The 20,565-nt window shown below is 35.0% G+C and overlaps 1 protein-coding gene across 5 annotated transcripts in view; it reads right to left on the bottom strand.

Moving 5' to 3' along the window:
- Positions 1-6,499: 6,499 nt before the first annotated feature.
- Positions 6,500-20,565, bottom strand: part of DPP10 (dipeptidyl peptidase like 10) — an 830,517-nt gene continuing 816,451 nt past the window's right edge. For all 5 annotated transcript variants that reach the window (XM_087435067.1, XM_087435066.1, XM_087435064.1 and 2 more), the window contains 5 exons: positions 13,403-13,502; positions 13,091-13,149; positions 12,906-12,978; positions 9,145-9,218; positions 6,500-7,527 (listed from right to left, as the gene is read on the bottom strand). In XM_087435067.1, coding sequence (XP_087291193.1) covers positions 7,393-7,527; positions 9,145-9,218; positions 12,906-12,978; positions 13,091-13,149; positions 13,403-13,502 — 441 coding nt within the window. In that variant the 3' untranslated portion in view covers positions 6,500-7,392. The remainder of the gene's footprint in view (positions 7,528-9,144; positions 9,219-12,905; positions 12,979-13,090; positions 13,150-13,402; positions 13,503-20,565) is intronic.

The following is a 20,565-nucleotide window of genomic DNA, read 5'->3' on the forward strand; positions in this document are numbered from 1 at the left end:
TTAACTTTGTGAAGCTTATAGTTTCCTCATGTAACAATTGGGATAGTGATCATACTTAATTCATGTAGCTGTTCTGAAGGTTAAATAAATGTCTATTAATGAGCTTATCCTAGATCCTGGTACAAATTAAAGAACTAGTTAGTGTTAGCTATAATTATAATAATTATTATTATTATCTTTCATTTCCCTAGCAAATTACAAACAGGTTAGAGTAGAAAATAAATTATACACATCAAAAAGTGTACACGAATGAGGCATTAATTCAATGAAATAGAATAATGAGAGACAGTTTGGTGTTTGATGAGAATTGAAAATAATTGGGAGAAATATTAAAATTTGATATAAAAGTGAAGGATAAACTAAAGAAAGTTTCCAAATACTGTACCAAGTCCAGATGAAGTTAAAAAATATAATTTCATACACCCAAACTTTTAACTCCCTTCACTAATACCTATCAACCTGGGGACAAAAGAAAAGCATGCAAATTATGTGATTTCCTGGATTGGGGAAAATGAGAAAGCACGCTGAAAGAAAGCTAGTAAATTACAGAGAAAAAGACTGGATCTGGGTCCAAGCTGACTAGAGACTCAGCTGAGATCCCAAGGCAGGTAGTGAGCTAAGGGCAGCAGATCTTTTATTTATTACTTTTTAGTCCCTGGAAATATTTATCTTTCCATACGATGTGAATTCGGTCCTTCAGTTAAAACAAAGCTAACACACCACTGAAGAAGAAAACTTAACTAAACCACATGTTTTTAATCAATGTCCCTCTGCCATGGTGATTTGGATTGAGAAATAACTGTGAGAAAATGGCAGGGCTTTACTACCAATTTCTCTAAAATTGAGAGTGGGATAGGAAGTTGCATACAGACCAACTGCTGTTCAGTGTGACAATGGGCTATGGAGCCCTTTTGACTTGGATAAAACAAGTAGATTATTATGGGATATCTTTTCAAAAGGGGTGGGTCCAAGGGAATAGCATGAGCAGTAAGGGAAGCATTACAAATGGCTCAACAAAAATCAAAATATGATTGAATAAGTCTATACTTTTTAGTAAATGATGACCCATTTAGCTATAACATTTGAACTAAAATATCTGTTTATATATCGGATATGTTAATTAGATTAAGTGTTAGAAAGGATCTTAATGCTGTATCAAACAGTACAGTATTTGGCACACAGTAGGCACAAAATGTCTTTGAGATATTGCATGATTTGAAGTCAACTTTGAAGCTGAAATTTTCCATTTATCTGGGCAAGTGAATTTACAATTTGTTCTCCCCAAAGGCTCAAAATCCAATTACGCCATACAGCTAGTTAAAAGTCACACAGGGTGTCCCAAAGGGATAGAGAGTTGGAGTGTAATGAGAATTACACCCATTAAGAGTGCATATGAATGAGAAGCCTGTGTTACCTGTGTTTCCATGTCGGGCCTTTTCTTTTCCCATTGGAATATGCCTTATGTAATCCATCAATCAGGACAATTAATGGTATGACTAGCAATTCAGGCCATACGAAGATAATCTAGGCATCATAAATCGTGTTAGAGCAAATAAAGCCTGCAAAATGGGGCTGCTAGCACAGTAATCAAATTTCCAAGCTGCCTGCCAGCACTAGAAAATATGTTAACGATAAAGAACAGAGGGGAAAAGAAAAAATGTTGGCCAGGGAAGAATGTACTAACTTGTAGGAACGGAGGGTGGAGCAGATGGTTGGAGTCTTCTGGGAGGAAAAATGAGACACCTTCAAATGAAGGGTCTTCAAATAAAACACCCAGCCGTCAATATTCAGTGCCTTGAGCTATGTCTCTAGCTGAAACGCCAGCATTCCGGACCGTATCACCATTGGCAGGCTATACCTATCTCTTCCGTGCCGCACATTGGGCACCTATCTTACATGCATTCTCTACCATTCTTACTTGTTGCACCCTCACTAAGGAGATTGCGATTTCAGATACATAACTTCCCAGCCTCCTTTATATCTACGTTAGGGGCTTGCAACCAAAGCCTGGACAAAGGGACTTGAGGGGAATTCTGCTTAAGATTTCTGGAGAAAATTATCATTCCTGATTAAAAAAAAATCACTCTTTGCCTCTCTCTCTTTGGATATTGCTGTGAAAGGACACAAGGCGTGAGGCAGCTGCCGTTAACTCGAAGCCAAGGAAAGGGACAAAGAACAGACTGAAGCCGGAGAAGTGGAAAGGTGTGAGCAGACGGGGATTTGATTCCCTCATTGATCTGTGAAACTACCCTAGAAGCACTCAACTTGAGCTCTCCTGTGATGTGGGTAAATAAAGGCTTTTGGCTTTTAAGCCAATTTACTGAACATGCAAATCACTTGGGGATCTTGTTGACATTCAGATTCTCATTTAGGAGGGCCAGGGTGGTGCCTGAGAGTCTGCATTTCTGACAATCTCTCAGATGATGTCCAGACATGCCTCCATATTGAGTCACAAGTCTTTAAGCAACTTTTAAGTTTGCTTTCAGTTACTTGAACTCAGATGCATATTAAATGGCAACATTGAACAGAGAGGGACTTGAAAGTTGAATTCAGTCTAAAGACTGCATGATGAACGTTAGAAATTCACCACCCAAAAAATGCATAAATAAGATAATCCATATGAGGGCTTTGAACTCCTCATGATCTGTGTTCAAATCCTGGTTCTGTCATTCGCACACTGTGTGACCCTATTGGAAAATTGTTTACCTCTCTGAATCTTGATTTCTTTATCAGAGTACAAACCATCTATCGCACATGGTTGATTTGAGGATTACTGGAGATTATGCGATTAAAAAGACTAAGTGTTTAACAAATGTGAGTTCCTTTTCTATGATGCTATTGGCACATGTGATTCTGTATTGTCAAGCTTCACTCACACCAAAGATTACTTAGCTAAAATGGTGCTCGGCCTGATAGAAAAGGACAGATTATGGCAATCAGCACAGAGACTTTCTTTGTAACCAAGTTGCTGTATGAAAAGCCTATGATGCTTGTATCACACTATCTTAAACTTAATTAAAAGTCTAAAAGAAAAATAATCAAAATTATACTTTGATATAACGTGTTTCTTCTTTACAACCCGTCTGCCTTGTCTTCGAAGAAAGGGAATTTTTGAATTCACAGACTCTCTCCCAAAACTGCTGGAATATTGCCAAATGAAATGAAAGTGTTGTTAGCAGATCTGATCAGTGGTAAGTAAAATCTATTGCCTGTAGTGATAGAAAAGTGGGGGGTAATGCAATTTTCCTCAGTCAGATTGCAAATAGGACTGTGGATGCCAGCTATGACTCAATGTCTCGATTTGTAGTGTTTGAAGACTAGGTGGTGGTTTCATGTTTGCAAGCCTGGGTGCTTTGATACACATAATGCTTTGAATGGCTCTTAGAATGTTTTGGGATGTTCTTGGCTTAATGCCAGAGCAAGGGAATTTACTAATGACTTCCCAGGCATATAGTCATGATCTTCTGGGCAAGGATTTCCATGGACAGGAATAACTCCTCTATATCTCCAACAGAAAAAGAAAACACATTTTAATATTACATACGTCCTCGACACTAGGGAATCCATGTAACTTCAAACATGGCTACAGCGGTACACTGGGCTATTGTTTACCTTTCAGTATTATTGCTATCAAATTATTCCCCAAATGTCCAGAACTATATGTTTAAATATTCAGAATCCTCTCTCAGATGGGGTGTACACGGGTTAAACCTCTCCTTATTTCAGGAGCACTGTAGAGCAGAATGGCTGAGAACATGGGCTTCTACGTTGGCTGGAGCTGGGTTCTAGGCTATTTACTCACTAGTTATGTAAATTTGGGCAAGTTATATACTGCCTTGAGACTCAATTTTCTTATCTGTAAAATGGGAATCATAATACCTATTGCACGGCATGTTGAGAGAGTCAATTTACTAATGAATGTAGAGCACTTAGCACTCAGTAAGAGTCTAATAAATTTTAGGTAGAAACACCTTATTCAAACCTGAAAAGAGACCACTTCTTTATTCTCATTTTATTTCTTCATCCTGTAACATTCACCGTGGTAAGCTCATGCGAGAAGAAAGGGTTTCCCCAGAAAGTAGAGCCTGAGTCAACAGCTGGGGTATGTGCAGTTTATTGGGGGAAGTGATTCTAGGGAAAAGGAGTCAGGGACAACGAAGAGTGAAAGGGAAAGAGGAAAATAGAAAGGTACGCGGCTGTGTGCAGCTGAGGCCCATGGAGCCTTCCAAGGACCACGGAGAATATCTGAGGGAAGAAAAAGGGGAACATATAGTCACCTGCTCCTGTCTTCCATTAACAGGGTTTCAATAGGGGTATTAAGGTCATCATATAGGTTTGTAGTGGATAAGGGATGAGCCTATTGGTTCTAGCAGATAGCCAACGTTAGTATCAGAGAATCCCCGGAGTAGAAAGTAAACGACAAAGTGCAGTTGAGGGGTCAAGTTTTACTTATGCAATGCTGGTTGCTGCAAGATGTGAAGGTAGTCAGAGCATTTGAGAAGGGACAAAAGAGGTATTTCACATGATTCTTTATAAAAGCCACGTACCCTCAATGACCCTTGAGACTTGAAAGCAATTCAGTCCCACGCACCTCTGTTTCAAAGCCCACCATTTGAGGAGAATGGCGTAAATAATTGTCTGTATGGTAAAGACCGATGTTTAAGTCACCTCATTCTAGTAGACCTACAACTGGCATCTGCAAGATCCTCAGTGGTGATTTCTATGCTAAACATCCAGTCAAAAAAGATACATTCTCAAGGTGAGCTGAGATTCATGTTTTGAAGAGTACGCTCTTTCCTTCGTTATGTCAGAAAACTCAAACAGATCAGCATAGTCTCTTAGGTCTCTAAGTGTTGAGTTAGAGACCTCCGTGGAGGCAATTAAAGTGAAAAAATACTTTTCCCTTTTAAAATAGTTTTAAAAGGTTATGTGCTTATCTCTAGATGATTTAATACTGCTTACCTGTTTTATTATAGAATTTTTAGTTTATCTTGAGTTTTTTTTAACTTTAGGGGGGAAATAACACTTGGAAATCTTGCTACTGGAGTTCCAGGAAACTCTAAGACTGCATAAATACATAGGAAATATTGGAATTATGACCAAGGGCAAATGTTTGTATAAAGGAGAAAATCCACTTACATGATTCCTTTAATAATTGGTGTCTATGTGTTGGTGAACATTCCCTTTATCTAAAATGGCCCAATTATTAACACTCAAAGAATCATGAAGATGAAAATTTTCTACCTTTCTATTAAACAGTTGTCTTCATTTGAGATCTATTTACCCTTTATGGTGAAAGCGGGTTGCAGACAAATGTCTTTCACATTAGAAACTGTATTAAATTAATTGAAAAATAGATAAACATTGATAATAACAATAAAGCAAGAGAAATGATGAACAGTAAAAGGTAAATACTTTTTAAATGTTACTCAGACATTCAATAAAACTACATCTTTCAGACAACATAATTATCTGCATCATAAAAAAACTCTAGTGATTGAAATTTAAAATATTGATGAAAAAGCTTCAGTTGGACTTCAAATCAGCCTAAAAAGAAATTTCCATCTTAATAAAATAGGCAAAACTTTCCTTTTAAACATTACACTTATTTTTTTAAAAAATGTGTTTACTATTCTTGAAAAAGACCTGAAATGGGTCTTTCAGAAAAGAGAGCCTTTCCCATTTTAAATTGAATCCATCAGAGCAGTGAAGACACAATTGCAAAGCATCCAGAAGAAAAGCAGAATATCTAAAATATGACTCAAACATTTCCAAATACCCAGATTTTGAGGTTGATCCTTCGACAAAACAAGAGGGTTACTGAGCAATTTCGTGATGTTTTTAAGTTTCCTCCTAGTGTTCTGATGTCATGATAATCCAGCTTGTCCTAAGGAATTTTTAAAAACACAGTGTACTGCTTAGATTCATCTGAACTTGTAAGCTTGATTACAGACTTTTAGATATCTTCTAGAAGATCCCTCAAGTGAAGTGAGAAGATACTCTTTGACTTTAGTTGCGAAAGTTAATATTCTCATGACTTAAATTGACTTCACATAGTCAAATGTATGTTACACTCTCAGTTGCTTACTACTGCAAATCAACACAGCACAGGAATTAATGCATTTTGTGCCTTCAACTCAAAGTAAATAGCAAACACTGCTGTTTGTGAGCTTTTCGGCCAATGAATAAAAAATGTTTCATTTCTAATTCTCACCAGAAGGATTTAAATTAAACAGTAACAGAGGAATTGGGCAGGATCAGAATACTAAACAGGAACTGGCAAATGAAATAATCCAGCTTTTTGCTTTTACAATGAAAATGAGAATTGCTTCTCCATTGAGAGAGAGAAGTCAAATACCGACCAAGTGTTTTAAAAAAAGCCTTCTCCACCAAAAGAGCAAAATAGCACTCAGTGGCATTGCATTGTTAACAAAATTTCTTTATCAGAAACTATAATTTAATATTTAAGTATCTAATTTACATGTGACAAGGTATCATATTCAAAAAATTAAATTGCAACTAGAAAACTATTAACCACTAAAAACAATACCAAACACAACCCAAACATTTATAGGAAAGCAATAGCTAGAATTTGAATTGGAAAAAATGTTTCATATTTGGCTCATTAAACAAAGTATCCATTATAGCCTGTAAAAGAGCATCTCTTCTAACTCATCAGAAGTTTATCCTTTGTAGCATGAATAACATGTAAAGATAGTGACTGTATATGCACACGTGTGTATATATATATTGTGAGACATACACAGGTGTGTTGATTTAAAGATATTGTATCTACTGATAACTGGCTCAACTTTGGAAGGTGCTGAAATCCATATTTCTACATGACCTTTGACCCACTTAACAATTTCTTTTTATAAACAGAAATTACATAAAATACTCTGTTTTTATTAACTGAATATTTTCTTAAGCATAATAATAGACAATGAAGGAATTGCACTTATCGTAAAGGTACAGTAAGGTGTTAGATTGCAGCTCAGCCATCAAAGACCAGGGACAGTAGTACTGACAAGTTGTGCATTATATGCAGATGATGATGGTCATTGAAATTAAAACGAGAGCAACTAGTTACAGAACAAATAAGGGTGTAACCGAAGAAAACATGCACTACTCCTACTTGAATGCAAAACTAATTTCTCCCAGGAAACCACCCATTTGACCTTCCTTACACAAAGAAACAGGTTCTGCACCCTTGGCAACACAGTAGACTTGGACTTCTGTATTCAAATTCTAGTTCATTGTCTCTGAGTGTGCTGTTCCAGTGTCATTTCCCTAAACCACCCTTGAAATCTGGAGCATCTACAATATTACAGTCTCTTGGTTAGGTTTCATTGAGCCTCAGTATACCCTTCAGTTCTATATAAATAGGGTCCATTATTCATCTTCTTCTGGTTCCTGTGGTAACACGGATATTTCTTCCTTTAAACAATCACTGAAGAATCTGAGGATTGTGCTATAGAGATGATACTTGCTCTTCTCAGATACATTATGACCTTCATCTGGGTAGACCTAAGATATTGAAGGGAAAGGAGATTTAAAGTTACCAAAGCAAGTACTGCCCCTTGGAGTTCATTCTTTTAGCTCCAATAGCAAGAGAACTTTGGAAAATAATATCTAACCCAAATCTCATCTAATTCAACTCTGAGTTCTTTATGCTAACCTTTTCTTTTTTATAATAATCATATCATAATCAACATTTGAGACAAAATACAATTTTTATGTATTTAAATTAGGATTTGTTAGCCAAAAGAAGTAGAGCTTTCCATGTTCATGATGACCAAGACGGCATTAACATTCCCCCTAGCTTGACTAAATTTTAGACAGTTTCTTCCTGACTATAGGACTCTGACCTCACTTTTCTTAGAGAATTTAATTTAGAAAACTTGCATTCTAAATTCATTCTCTGCATCTTTGAAATATAGGTGAATCTTCTTCCAGCCTCTCGCCAGTTGCCAGTTTTACAACTCAGGAAATGTCTTTCTCAAAGACCTGGGAATCATCTCTTTGAAATGTATACACGAATGAGATAGCACGGCTATCTCCCAGTCTCTGTGGGAAAGCAGGAGCCTTGCTCCAAGTTGTAAAATTATCTCCTCTCATAAAGATACAAGAGGCCAATTACCTTTTGGTCCTTTTGGTAAGGCCAGTTACCAAACACAGGTGGACTATGAGTCCTTCCACCTCAGCTCTTAAAAACTCTCCAGCACTGTTTCAAAAGAATTGAACTTAGTCTCTCTTCCTTATTGCAATAGTCTTGACTAAAATCTTCCTTGTCTGTTTAATCCTGTGTGGTACAATTTTTACTTTCACAATGTCCTTTCCAATATAAAGGACATTAGTTATTTTTCTAAAATACAAATACAAATATTGTCATGTCAATTTCTGGGTGTAAAGTTTTTAAATGGTGCCTCATTGCCCTCTGAGTAAAGCCCCATACTCCTTCGCATGGTTTATGACATGACCCACCATCTGTTTATCTCTGCATCTTCATCTTTCATCATCCTAACCGTGGTTCCTGTGTTTTAGATATGTTGAACTATTTTAGTTTTTCCAAATGCTGAGAAATTAAAACTACCTTTTTTCCCTTCTATGACTCTTCCCTCAGACTGAAAGTTCCTTGATGGTATAAAGTATGTCTTATTGACACATCTAGCATAGTGACCACTGTAAATTAAGTCCTTGATAAATGTTTATTAAACGTGGTTGAATGCATAGATGTAAATGATATTGTGCTGTCTCCTTTTTTTCTCATAATATTTACACAAACAACTTTTTTCCCCCACTTTTTGGGATAAGAGTGATGGAAAATGAGAAAAAGACAAAGAGACTAGGAGGGAAATAGGAAACTATTCTTTCAAAAGAATTAATTATCAGTGATATGAATAAAAGTCTGAGAAGAAAAAGACATTTTTGAAAGAGTTTATGCAGTTCACTTGTAAAGCATGAGCTGATCCAGGATGAATACACTAATTGGTGTAACTGGAAAAAAGAACACAATCATTGGTACCTAAAAAACACAGTAAAAAATAATAGCGTGGAGTATGGAGTAGTAGAGAGGCTGTGTTCTGTATGTGACAACTAAAAAACCAAGATAGGAAAACACGTTCTTCTGAAAAAGTGGCTTACCTGCATAGTATAATTCACTCCAGCTTTTATTAGGTGTTTGATTAATTCTGCTGAATGCTGGAAATGAATTTTTGCTGCAAGAAATTCAATTATGATATTTGAAGGAAATACGTTTATTAGGATCAGAACTTTTCTATACCATTTTTTCAAAGAGATTGAGGATTGTACTTTACATACACCGCACATTTAAAAGACTGATACCTGGCTTTAACTAGGAAACAGGTAGATACAACGGTAATAAAACTTTGAGCTTCACATTATAAAAAAATAAACTGAAACAGGAGTACTACTAAGGCTTTATTTATTACACAGGATGGTATTCAGATTTACTTTACTGGTTATCATTTATCGTTTCTCATTCACATATTTTATACGGTTATAACGATTGTAACATAGTGAATACCTGTCTGGATAGTAACACAGCAAACCAGCTTTCTATTCATTTCTGAGGATTACTAGGGCCTGGTCTCAGATAAAACAGATGTTCTGTTTTATTTTGAATTAGAAAAGAATACCCCACGTTGAGAAAATAGAGTACAATCTCATTTTTCAAGGGCTAAATATTTAATGTGGATCATACGTTTCCCCTGTTTCCTTCTAGCCTGCTTCTGCCTGAACCTAAGGTCCAAAACTCTGAAAGAAGCAGCATGGTAGACCGGGGTTGGGTGACAGCATTGGTCCTAACTAACTGTGAGGATTTGGACAAATCACTCAGATCTCTTTGTATAGCTCTTTGCTCATATGCTGCCTGGGCTATTCATTCCTATCTATGTGCATATTCAAATTTCTGTAAATAACTTTCAAGCTAACTTTTTTAAACTGTCTTTATAAAACTAGGGCAGCCTTATCAATAATTTAAGCTTGTTCATTGCTGTAATTCTATGATACTGATTAGTCCTACTACATAGCAGACAATAAGAGATTCCAAATGATTATTCAAATCTTTTTAAAATCCACCCTAGATCTTTTTCAACATCTTCCTATTGTACTTAATGGCAAAATTACCAGATCCTCTTTAAATAAGTTACAAATTGCTCTGTAAATTTAAGCCATTAGAAATGCTGGTTAATAGGGGCAATGAATGAGGCAAATGATCCCTTTTATAACTCATTTGTTTATTGTAGGAAAAAATTTGAAAAGAATCCCATCATTTCTCTGCATGGATATAGCTGAAAAGACAAATATATAACTAGATTTTCCAGCTGGGTTTTTTTCTGTTTAGTTTCTAGTACAAACTCTATTGATATTTGCCATTGTCCCCTTCCTAAAATTAAACAGGGACATTAAAGTGAACTGATTTGCTGATAATTTTGGAAGATAATATTAATAATGGTAATATTATAGTGTCATTGATTGAGCACCTATAATCCACCAGTCCCATATGGGGTGTGTGGTGTGTGTGTACGTGCAAACACACAGGTGTGCTTCCTGTGATCTGAAGTGACAAGTGCTGAACCTCTGTTTGTACTTGATCAAGTGGGTGAAGCCAGGCCCATCACTGAGTGAGTCAGATAGGAACAACATGATTTGCCTTAATAGCTACAATATATTGACAGAGAAATTTGAATAGCACTAATACATTCTAGGGTGATGGCTAGACATAAAACAGTTTAACCTCGAACATAATTTCTTCCCACAATTAAAGCTTCAGAGCACAGTGAATAAGGGCCTCGATGCTGAATTCAAATCCCCTTTCTACAAATCAACATTTATGTCTTTTTCCGCAAGTTATATAAATTTCATAATATTTACTTTCCCAATCTGCTAAATAAGAACAGCAATAATAATAATACCTACTGCACAGTATTTTTGTGAAAAACAGATAATATAAAATTAAAAGCTTTTGGCACATTTTCTGACATATAGTCAGTACTAAATAATTGCTACTTAATGTTATTACTTTAATATACATGAAAGATCTTAATACCTTAGAACAAAATTGTAATGTCCTTTAAAATGTTTATGCTCTCTTTCATCATGTTTCACCCAACACAGGTATTGTATCATCTAAGTCTTTTTGAAAATTTTATAATGGTTTTAGATTTTCAGAAAACTTGCAAAGACAGTACAGAAAGTTCCTCTATATCCCTTACCCAGTTTTCCCTCTTGTTAGCATCTTACACTATTATTGTACATTGGTCACAACTAAAAAGCATTTACCTTTTTTTTTTTTGCTGGGAAAGATTCGCCCTGAGCTGACACCTGTTGCCAATCTTTCTCTCTCTCTTTTCTTTTCTTCCCCAAAGCCCCAGTAAATAGTTGTATATTCTAGTTGAAAGTCCCTCTAGTTCTTCTATGTGAGCCACCACCACAGCATGGCTACTGATAGACGAGTGGTGTGGTTCTGTGCCCAGGATCTGAACCTAGGCCACCAAAGCGGAGTGAGCTGAACTCAAACTATCAGGCCATCAGGGCTGGCCCGACAACTAAGAAACATTTAGACATCATGTCTCCTTAACTTCTTTTGGTCTATGAGAATTTTTCAGACTTTCTTTGTTTTTGATGACCTTGACAGTTTTGAGGAGTACTGGTCAGGTATTTGGTAGAATGTTCCTCATTGGGGTGTGTCTGATATTTTTCTCATGGTTAGACTGGGGTTATGGGATTCTGGGCTAAGACCATAGCCATAGAATGCCACTCATGAAATCGTATCAAGGGAGCATCCTAGCAACATGACCTGTCGCTTGCAACCCACTCTACAGGGGAAGGGAGGAGAGGTAAGTTTTGCCTCCTAGAGGGGGAATATCTACATAAATTATTTGGAATTCCACCTAAGGAAGATTTTTCTCTTCTCCCCATTTACCTATATATCAGTATTGATCTGAGTTCTAATTTAACCATGGCCTGACATGCTCAAAAGTTAAATTCAAGACCTGGTATGATCTTTGCTGTAAGATCTCTTTAGTTATAGTCTTTGTAAAATGGGGTAAAAATACTGAGGCAGGGCAGGGTGGACCAACAAAAACAATTTCAAGATGTAGGAAATATTGATTCAAGGCTTTCACTCTCTTCACTCACTTGCCAGGTAGCCTTGGATAAATCAGTTTCCTCCTTGAAACTGATTTTTGTCATCTGTGAATGAGGCTATAAATACTCAGCCCTCTGTTATAAAGTTTCACATAGAATAATAAAAAAAATATAAATTCTCTGAGCCCTGAACAGTTCATGTGAATATAAAATGATATTATTTATTACTAGTAATATCAGCCACATCCATGTCCAACATTTAAAGTGATGAAAAAACTAGAGGTGATATGAAAGTGTTTTTTTAAAAGTTTTTGTTTTAATTTAAGTGGGTAATCTCATCAGAATTTCATCTCAGGGCTGGCACCTTTCTGCTGTCCTATTGTTTTCCAGGTTATTTTCCATTTGAGGCATGCCGAATAGCATCGTAGTAGCAGTCACTAGCCACAAGTGGTTATTTAAATTTAAATTAATTAAAAGTATTTAATGAAATAAAAAATTCAGTTTCTCAGTCATACTAAACACATTCCAAGTGCTTAAGAGCCACATGTGGCCAGTGGCTACTGTGTTTAACACCAAGAACATTTCCATCACCCCAGAAAATTTTATTGGACACTGCTGCCATTGAGGCTTATAATTCCCTCTCCTATTAGTCCTGACTTCCTTCTTCCCACTTCCCATCATGCATTGTCTTCTTTGTGCCACTGTTCTTGCTCTCTTCCTCAGCAGGTCCTTGGATGTACCCCTTTGTTCAACATCAGACCCCATTAACCAGCAGCAGCAAATATAATACTTACTGTCGGCAGTCCCATGAATTATTAATATATTTTCTTCTTTTAAGCCATGAACATTATGTAGCACACTGGATGCCTATAAAGGAAAACACAAAAATCTGAATATATAGATCTACCTGTATGTGCATTTTGACTGCATTTTTAGAACAAAAATATTCTTTTTTCTTCATTATTTTTAAATTAGTTACCTGGTATGTGCTTTCTTCTTTAGATGGCATACCAAGGTATCTTTCAGAGAAAGCTGAGGCTGTGACCCAAGAAAGCAGAAATTTAAGAATAAACTAAAAACCATTGAAGTAGCATATTCCATTATTTAATTTCCACATTTCACATTTAACTGTCATGCTCCAGTAAAATTGATTGAATCAGGGAGATGATAAACAGGGGAAAACATCTCCGATAACACATGATAAATGAGCTCAGTTGACCTCCTCTGCATTGGCATTTTCTTCTCTACAAATCAATATGTTATATTAGGTCAGTCTATAGGAAGTACTCACCATACAACTTCAAGTCTGTGATGGGTGCAATCACTGATCCACATTTAAAAAGCTTTTCATCTGATTTTAAAATCATTCCTGCAATATAGCCACCATACCCCTGGCAAAATAAAAAAATTTGTATCAATTATTCTTGGAGATATTTTTAGCTTTTGATCACTATTTGGTAATATGCATATCAGAATGTCTCATCATGTCCCAGGTTTAAGCAAAGAATACACTAAGATCACTTTGTACAGATGAAAATGTTGAAGAGTTGTTTAAATTTTTATATAACAAGCTATTTTAATAACTTTAGGTAAAATATAAAATGAATTAAATATCACCGTGTCAAATATTTGCTCTATGATTTCATACAGTGTATCTGCAAACAGCCACAAATAATTTGAAGCTACAGAAATACAGCACTTATTAAATTATATATCATTTTAGGAAAATTACATATATATATTTAATAAAACATTTAATAATGATTACGTAGAATTGGGAAAGGAGAATTAAATATTTAAAATCTATCATCACAAATATGGATTCTGTTTTCAATTCAACACAACTAAATATTTGCAGGATATGGGAATATGATAAATAATGTTGCTAGTTAGAGGAGCTGGATTATTGTTTAAATTTAATTTTTAAATATCCTCTTGCAATGTTTTCAAACTAATTTAATTATAAATTCTTAAAAAATAAGTCAAAGTGTCAGTTTTCTTTTGAAGCCTACAAGCTGACCAGAAAACTTCCAGAGGAAATTTTAACAATTATAGTAATACAAGGCTCAGGGAATGACCTACTGAGTTATCCATTCATTGTAGAAATTAACATTTAGCTGTGCCCTTCAGCTTGCTAGACATCAGAGTATCCTGGGAGATATTAAAAAATATTAACACTCAGATCTTAGCCCCAGAAATTCTGATGCAATTGGTTCACAATGAGGTCTACATTTGAAAGACTTCCAGATGATTCTAGTGAGGTCCAGTGCTATAGGAATCTGTTATTCTCACTAAACTCTTGAGATGAGAAATACAAAATTTCATTTATGTTTATTTGAAGCATCATTTAAAAATTGGTACATGGAAGTCCAAAATGCCATCAGACATTACTGATGTGGCTGAGAGAACATATGTGAAGAGTAGCAGAATATGCCACCCTAAAATAAGCCACTTTGGCATATTGATTATTTTGAGCTGCAGGCACTTGAAATACAGCAAATGCAGGGAGACGCTTTTTCTGAATTCCCCTTATTTGTCTAAAGACAAATCTTCCAAAAGGAACTCAGTTGCCATAGATCCCCTCCCCAGGAATTGCGTCAACCAGGAAAGATTGACTCTTGTCACAGGAGAGGAGACTAGAAGTCAACACCACATGCAGACAAACTTTGTCACGAATTGTATCTCCCATCTATTCTTCAAAGGTCCCATTCATCTTTCCCAACAACCATTTACTCTCTCCTAAAAGGCCTACATTCCTCTTTGTTTTCCCTATTAAAATGGAATTTAATCTTGAATTCTAAGCCACTTCAGAGAGTTACTCAGTTTCCCTGAGTATCTCTCGCTTATACATGAGGTATACACGTCAATAAACTTCTGTTGGTTTTTCTTGTTAATCTGTCTACTATAGGGAGTCTCAGCCAAGAACTCAGAAGGGTGAAGGGAAAATTATTTTTCCTCTCCTACATATGCCAATTTTGTACTGGTATATTTAGCTAGTACCCAGAAGCTTGAACAAAGCTTCTCCAACAATTAGGAACTGATGGAAAGAAAATTACCCTTTATAGAGTTAAGCCACCACAGAGTGCCTTTGCTCTGTCTCTTCGGGAGAGACAAAAATAGCCCTAGGTCAGCAAAATTTGAAAGGAACAGGCTTAAATTTGTTAACACTTCTAAAGAAAGAAGTGGAGGGGAGGAAAAATAATTTCCTTCTACCCTTCTGGGTTCTTGGCTGAGATGCCTTGTAGTAAAAGACAGATTAACAAGAGAAAAATAAACAGAAGTTTATTAACATGTATACCTCACACACACGGAAGATACCCTGGTAAACTGAGTAATTCCCTGAAATGACCCAAGCCACCACATTAAATACCATGTTCAGTTAAAGACAAAGAAAGATGTTAGAGGGAGGACAGTTATGAGAGGTTACCAGAAAAAGAATCATAAACAAGGGGGCTTGTTATACAAATTTAAGTCAGTGCCCTCTCCACTGATGAGTTTCTTATGATTTAGAGTCATCCTTCTCTTCTTGGTACAGAGGTACAGAGAGAGAAACAAATGGAGATTTCTTTTATAAATGTAAATGTCCCTTACAAAAGAGTAGCATCTATGTTTTCAAAGCTTCCCCTGTGTCTGCTCTTTCTTAAAATAATCAGTTCAAAATAATCCTTATACCAAAGTGGCATATTCTGGGCTGGCATATTGTGCTTCCCTTCAGAAGTATGAAGTGGTGGGGTGAGTCATGCAAAGCAAGCAAATAAATAACTGTTATAAAGCAAAAGTGGAGAATGCCCTTGAAAGTTCTGTCCCTAGAGGGAGCTTTTCTAGTGTATTATTTCTAGTTCTCTGTTGGGGAGATGAGATCAAGGTGTTCCAGCCAAGAGGTTTCAAATAGTTCCCATTGGGCACTACTATTCCCATGGTGAGAAATGCATTTTAGTTGATGTACATCTTGGTTGATAACTTTTCCAGTTCTAATTCCACCATGACCAAGCAAACTTTCAACTGATTATGATTTGTTTGTTTATATAACCTGACTGCTTTGAGAGAATAGTTGAATATTCCAATCCACGGAAAAACCGTATGTCACACTTAAATAATATAAATTAATAAATTGGTATTATTGGTAAAATGTTTTTTACCTCAGTTTCACATGATTCTCAGTCTGATTATCTCCAGGAACCAAGAAGAATGGTGCCTTCCAAAGGAGAGGCAGATCCTAAAACAGTGCTTCTCAAGTTGAACGTTCATTCAAACCACTTGGGAATGTTGTTAAAATGCATATTCTAATTCAGTAGATCTGGGGTGGGCCCCAAGATTTTGTACTTTTAACAAACTCCCAGAGAAGGCCTATGATGCTGGTCTACATTTTAAATAGCAAGCTTTTATAGCATAATACTATAATAAAGATACCTACCAGAACATCTTCCTAGCTTCGGCCAGCATTCCCTAGACCAGTGGAGCTTTAAAAACATACATCAGTGCCCACAAAAACAATTCAGTCAATCTGTGGAGAATGGGCTGTGGAGCTCTCCATATGATTCTAAAGTGAAGCTAGGGTTATAAATCATTGCTGCTGCGCAGGAGTTGTATTTTACCATTTTTTTTAATGTGAAAATTTAGGATTAATGAAGCTAAATACTCTTTAAGACTTAATGATAGTGAAAGCTGTTGAATAAAATTCTCTACAGCATTTAAAAACCTAATCCAAAATGCTGCTTTAATTTGATTTATTTCAGAGAAATAACTTCTATTTTTAAAAGAAAATCAACACTGGCAGGAATTAGAATAAATTAAATTTTAATTGCTCACCTTCCTCTCTATTATTTCATAATTATTCACTGAATGTAAGAGTAGATCATGAAAAAGTTCTTGGAAAATTATTCCAGAAGAGGGTAGAAATCAGATATAAGTTCTAGCTAGATATAAAGATGGGGATTTTAATTTTCAAAACAACTCATAACTATGAGGAAGATGCCAAAAACTGGGGGTCATCATGTTAACTCTGTATTCAATTACAGGATATTTTTTATTTGATTTAGATAAAAAAGAGTCAATAGTTAGCATAGGCTACTCTGTTTCAATTGTGCCGTGATTTCACTGGTTTCTCAGTGATCAGACTTTTTCATTCATTACAATTGTTATGTCATTTCCATTTGCAAAGAATTTTAGCATTACTTATAAACTTTTAATGAATTTATCTTATTTTTTTAAAAAATCTTGTTTACTTGTAGAATACTTGTGAAATATTGGAAGGAAATTGGATATAAAAAGTCAAAAGTTGTCTTCTATGCTAACTGTAGTTCCTCTCTTCTATTTTCCTCTAGTATCCATGTGATAATTTAAAAAGGTCATACATTCATTTAATCAGTGCTTTCCTGGTGTTCATAGGCCTATCATTTCAATAAGTGGAAAACAGGTAGTATTGTCTACAAATTTGTATTATTTGACACAAAAAGCATTCTTAGAAATACTATCATTCTCTTCCTTAATCAGCTTCCAGGGTCAGAGAGCATAGATTAGAATTGCTTTCTAAGTTCTGAAAGATTAAGCTAGAATAAATAATGGACAACACAAAAAGTATTGGCCAGTTTCTTGGAGTTCACTCTTTCAGCTTCATGGAGACCAACAGTGCAATGTACCTCAGCACTTCTAAGCAAATTTAGTTTCTCCTGGCAAAGTCAATTATAATGGATGAAACAAGTTAGTTAGCTAGAAAGATGTAGATGTAGATGTACCTGTGGATATAGATATGTAGACCATAAAAAACAGGATGAATTTGAGACCAAAAGGAGAAAAAGCAGGAACTGGAAATTCAATCAAATATTGATGAATGTAAAGAAAAGAAGTTGATCAGAGATGGTCAATTCCCGGCTATAGTGCTGCCATTCATCCTTCTTTTCCCAGAGGGAATATCTCAAATGAATCATAACACTTTTCACTTTGAATTCTAACTCAGCCTGGAGTCTTACAAGGTAGCCCTGCTTTAGCCTCACTGATTGTGAAAACAGGTGTGGCAATTCCATGCCTAGCAGTTCACGAAACTGATAATCCAGTTGACTCCTCAACTGAAAACAAAAATAAAACTAAGCAAAAACAAAAACGTAAATACAAAGTGCTGGTTTAAAAAAAAAAAGAAAGAGAACAACTAAAACTACAACTAAAAATAATTTTAAATACAATACTGAACTGGTACAAAGATAATGAATCCACAGAGGCCAGACATAAACTGAAAACTGGAAACCGGAGAGATAAACAAGCATAAAGCCTGGGTTTTTTTCAAATGCAAGTGATTCTAGCTTTCTGCTATGATGGCTCCTTCAGTGGATGGGGAATACAAAATGCATAGATTCCCCACAGTGGGTCTAAAAAGAGACTGCACAAAGCTAGACCTCTAAAGGGCTATCTAAAGATGACAAGAAATGAATATACTGCACAAAAAGGATTGGTGAAAATGTTTTTGTTTTTTCTTCCTGTCACGAACTTTTACAGAGCTAATAAAAAAAATTAATCTTGACTGAAAATTTGAGCCATAAGTCCACACTGGGGTTTGCAGACCCGTTGTACCATACCTGTGTGATTAAAAGAAAAACAAAACAAAATACAAAAATGCAAATGCAACATGAGCCTAAAAGAATTTCCATAGATAAAATTCCAATTGTGATGGAAGACAATAAATCACAGATTCAGAGAACCCATCAAAATTCATATATGATTAATAAAAAGATATCCCTAACTATACACATATTGGAGAAACTATAGAACACCAAAGAAAAATATCTTAATACAAATGTGAAAGATTCAATATTTCTTAGATGTCAATTCTCTCCATGTGATCTACAGATTCAGCACAATTCCCACGAAAATCTCTATGGGCTATTTTGTAGAAATTACAAAAGTTGAGTCTAAAATTTACAAAGAAATACAATGCATCTAGATGAGATAAAACAACTCTGAAAAAGAACAAGATGGAAGAACTTCTATCTCATTTCAAGATATAATACAAGGATGATTTGCAGTTTTTTAATTATATCTCAATTTAAAAAATGAAAGAAAAGGGAGGAATAGGTTTGTGGTTATAACATGCTTCCTGTGATTTAGTAAGCCTTAATATGAAAGTGTCTGTTGCACAACCTGAATGGTCAATAAATCAGTTGTGTTAAAAATGTATATATGTATGAATATATATGTACGTGTATATATGTATGAATATATATGTACACATATATATATATATGAATGGCAATAAACACATGAAAAAATGCTCAATATCATTAATCATCAGTGAACTGAAAATGAAAATAAAATGACTACCTCTATTCACCCATTAAAACGGTTTAAATTAAAAAGACTGATAATACTAAGTCTTCGGTGAGGAAGTAGGGCACCTGGAACTCTCATACATTGCTGTTGGTAAAATAAAATGATATAACTACTTTGGAAAAAGTTTGGCAATTCCTTGTAAAAGTAAACATGGACTTATCATACAATCTAACAATTTTACTCCTAGATTTTTACCAAGAAAAATGAAAATATATTTCTACTCAAAAACTTGCACACAAATGTTTATACCAACTTTACTCATAATAAGCAAAAATTAAAAACAACACAAATGTTCAACAATAGGTAAGTGGCTAAACAAATTATTTGGTAGTCATACAATGAAATACTGTTCAGAAATATAAATGAACAAAACAAAAAATATATTTACAAAAAGGAAAAAAGGGAAAGAAAACAAAAAACAACTCAATCAAAATGAATGGAAGAAAGAAGGAAAAATAGAAAAAATAAGATAGTCACAAATAATGAAAACAATAACATTTAAATATGTCAGTAATCACAATTAATATAAATGGATACAGACTTCAATTAAAATATAGAAATTGGCAAAAAATAAAAAATATTCACCTTTCTTCTCTTTAAAGGGGCATACCCAAAACACGAGGACAAGATTTGGAAATAATAAGATGGAAAAGTGAAAAACAAGCGTGTACTAATCAAAAGAATGCTGGTGCTGTTATTTTAATATCAAAAAACCATCATCTCTAATGCAAAAAAAATTAATAGAGATAAAAACTGGATCAGTGCAAAACAATAAGAGATTCAGTTCACCCAGAAGATATAATAATTCTGAACTTGGAGGGCCTAAATATAAATAGCCCTAAAATACACAGAGCAAATATTAACCTAACAAAGAGAAATTGAAGAATTCACCATTATAACGGGATATTTTAACCTGCCTCTCTTGGAAATTAGAGACAAAATAAATCAATAAGTAAATTTATGATTTGAATACCACAATGAACAGTTTGATTAAATGAACATGTATATAACACAACCTTTTAAGCACATATGAAAGTTTTACAAAGTATGGCCTTCCTTGGTCATAAATCAACTGATATTTCAAAGGATTTCTGTTATTCAATTCAAAGGATTTCTGTGGCCAATTCTTTCACC

Source organism: Ceratotherium simum, chromosome 9 (assembly GCF_057802395.1).
Source record: "Ceratotherium simum simum isolate JZ-2026a chromosome 9, ASM5780239v1, whole genome shotgun sequence".
Lineage (NCBI taxonomy): Eukaryota > Metazoa > Chordata > Mammalia > Perissodactyla > Rhinocerotidae > Ceratotherium > Ceratotherium simum.